Here is a 1,830-nt window from a genome sequence, read left to right on the forward strand (position 1 = left end):
TTTAACTTTTAGAAAGATATATTAGAAAAGTACCGAAAAAAATTATAAAGTTATTATAAAAATGATTTTTTAGTGTTATTTCTAAAAAAGTATAATTTAATATAATGAAAATATATATATTTTTTGTTTGTTTAAAAAATCATAATTATATATATATAAAAATAATATATATATATATATATATATATATATATATATTTATATATATTTTTATCTATTAATATTAATTATATTTTCATTTCCAAATAATTTTATTATTATTGACATTTTAATTATTTTTATTTTTAAAATTATTATTATTATTATTATTATTATTATTATTGTATTTTTTTTCAACCAATTCATCATAAAGTAAATTGAAATCTCCGACTTTATTTAAATTACAAGTATTAGCTCCACTTTTATTCTAATCTTCATTCCAATCTTCCGGTATAACAATTTAATAGACATCTCTTATAAGGTTACTTTTTAACTCTTTATCAATATTTCCTGTAACAGATAATGATGGACTCGCATTAATTTCGATAAGCCAAGGTTTACATGCATTATCAATAAGAATATCATATCCATATAATTCAAAACAATGTTTATCATTAATGATGACATTTTATACAGATTTAAGAGTCATAATAACAATATTTTCTATGTCTTCGAAACACTTATTAGCCAATTCGTATCCATAAACCATTTCAAGGTAATATCTTATAGACTAAAGTGACCATTTACCGCCATGCTTTTCCTTATATTTATCCGAGAATTTCTATATGGCCACATTAGTTAAGTGAATGAACATATTATCCATTTCGGCAATATCTTAAGTATATTACTCATTACAAAATCTACCAAAACCCATCTAATATAAAAATACTTTTAAAGGCCTATAAGAAGTAACCAAAACGTACATTCTTAAATCGAACTTTCTACCTCCTACTAATAAGGGATTTTCTATATAACGAGAAACTACATAAGCTTCTTTTAAAGAAAAAGCTTACAAAGGATTATTATTATTAGAACCACCTCCTATTTTTTTCAATTATTAAATTTTTCTTAATAAAAAGATTCCCTTTCCTTAAGATTTAGAAGATGGTTTGACTATCCATGTAGCGTTTGGTTAACGATGAAATTCCTCCACAAAAAGGGAATATTCGCCTGGTAAAATATAAGTCTAGGGTACGAAGTCTAAATAGATATAGTTGCCGTTGTCGTCTTTTGTACATATAGGATTATTTTCTTTTTCTAAGTCTTTTTATAACGCTTAAAGTTTTTTACCATTAAATCTTTTCGGGTTAATTCGTAGTGGTTGGGGTAGTGGTTTATTATTTAATAATCTGTTAGTCTTATGCCTATTTTTTATTTATTTTTTGGGAGGATGGATGATTATTTATTTTTTATTTATACCTGATTTTGGATTAAATAAATTACGGGTATTCCATACTGTTGACCAATATATATTCCAGTCATCTTCATCTTTTTCTGAACATCTTTATTTTATTTTTAAGAAATCTTATTTTATTTTAATGTTTTATTTTACTTTATCCAACCTCTTGCTGCGAAGTTGTCTAAAATCACACATTTATCGAAATCGCTTTTAAATTTTAATTTTTTTGTAGTCATTTATATATTGTTTATTATTTTTTTTAAAAAAAGTAAAATTAAAATAAAAATATAAATTAAAAGTAAAAAAATTATTATAAAAAGAAAATACTAATGAAATTAATATGATTTATTATTTTTACGCAAATATATATATGTATTTATATTTAGTATTTAGTAAAAATATAAAGTAAAATATTAAATCTATTGTTTATTTTAACAAAAAAATATTCAAAA

At 21.7% G+C, this 1,830-nt stretch overlaps 1 protein-coding gene across 1 annotated transcript, besides 6 other annotated features; it reads right to left on the bottom strand. All coding sequences in view use genetic code 6, as the record gives it.

Moving 5' to 3' along the window:
- Positions 1 to 4: part of a microsatellite that runs on past the window's edge.
- Positions 5 to 134: 130 nt separating this feature from the next.
- Positions 135 to 208: a microsatellite.
- Positions 147 to 208: a microsatellite.
- Positions 165 to 233: a microsatellite.
- Positions 234 to 235: 2 nt separating this feature from the next.
- Positions 236 to 1,614, bottom strand: IMG5_057030 (tubulin tyrosine ligase-like member 1, putative; the record flags this gene model as incomplete). The annotated part of the gene is made up of 3 exons (XM_004037218.1): positions 236 to 1,254; positions 1,399 to 1,481; positions 1,532 to 1,614. The coding sequence occupies 3 exons, from the start codon at positions 1,612 to 1,614 to the stop codon at positions 236 to 238; spliced, it is 1,185 nt and encodes a 394-aa protein (XP_004037266.1).
- Positions 290 to 322: a microsatellite.
- A 24-nt stretch (positions 1,615 to 1,638) lies between the features above and the next one.
- Positions 1,639 to 1,686: a microsatellite.
- The last annotated feature ends 144 nt before the right edge of the window (positions 1,687 to 1,830 follow it).

Source organism: Ichthyophthirius multifiliis (assembly GCF_000220395.1).
Source record: "Ichthyophthirius multifiliis unplaced genomic scaffold scaff_1120509250223, whole genome shotgun sequence".
Classification (NCBI taxonomy): domain Eukaryota; phylum Ciliophora; class Oligohymenophorea; order Hymenostomatida; genus Ichthyophthirius; species Ichthyophthirius multifiliis.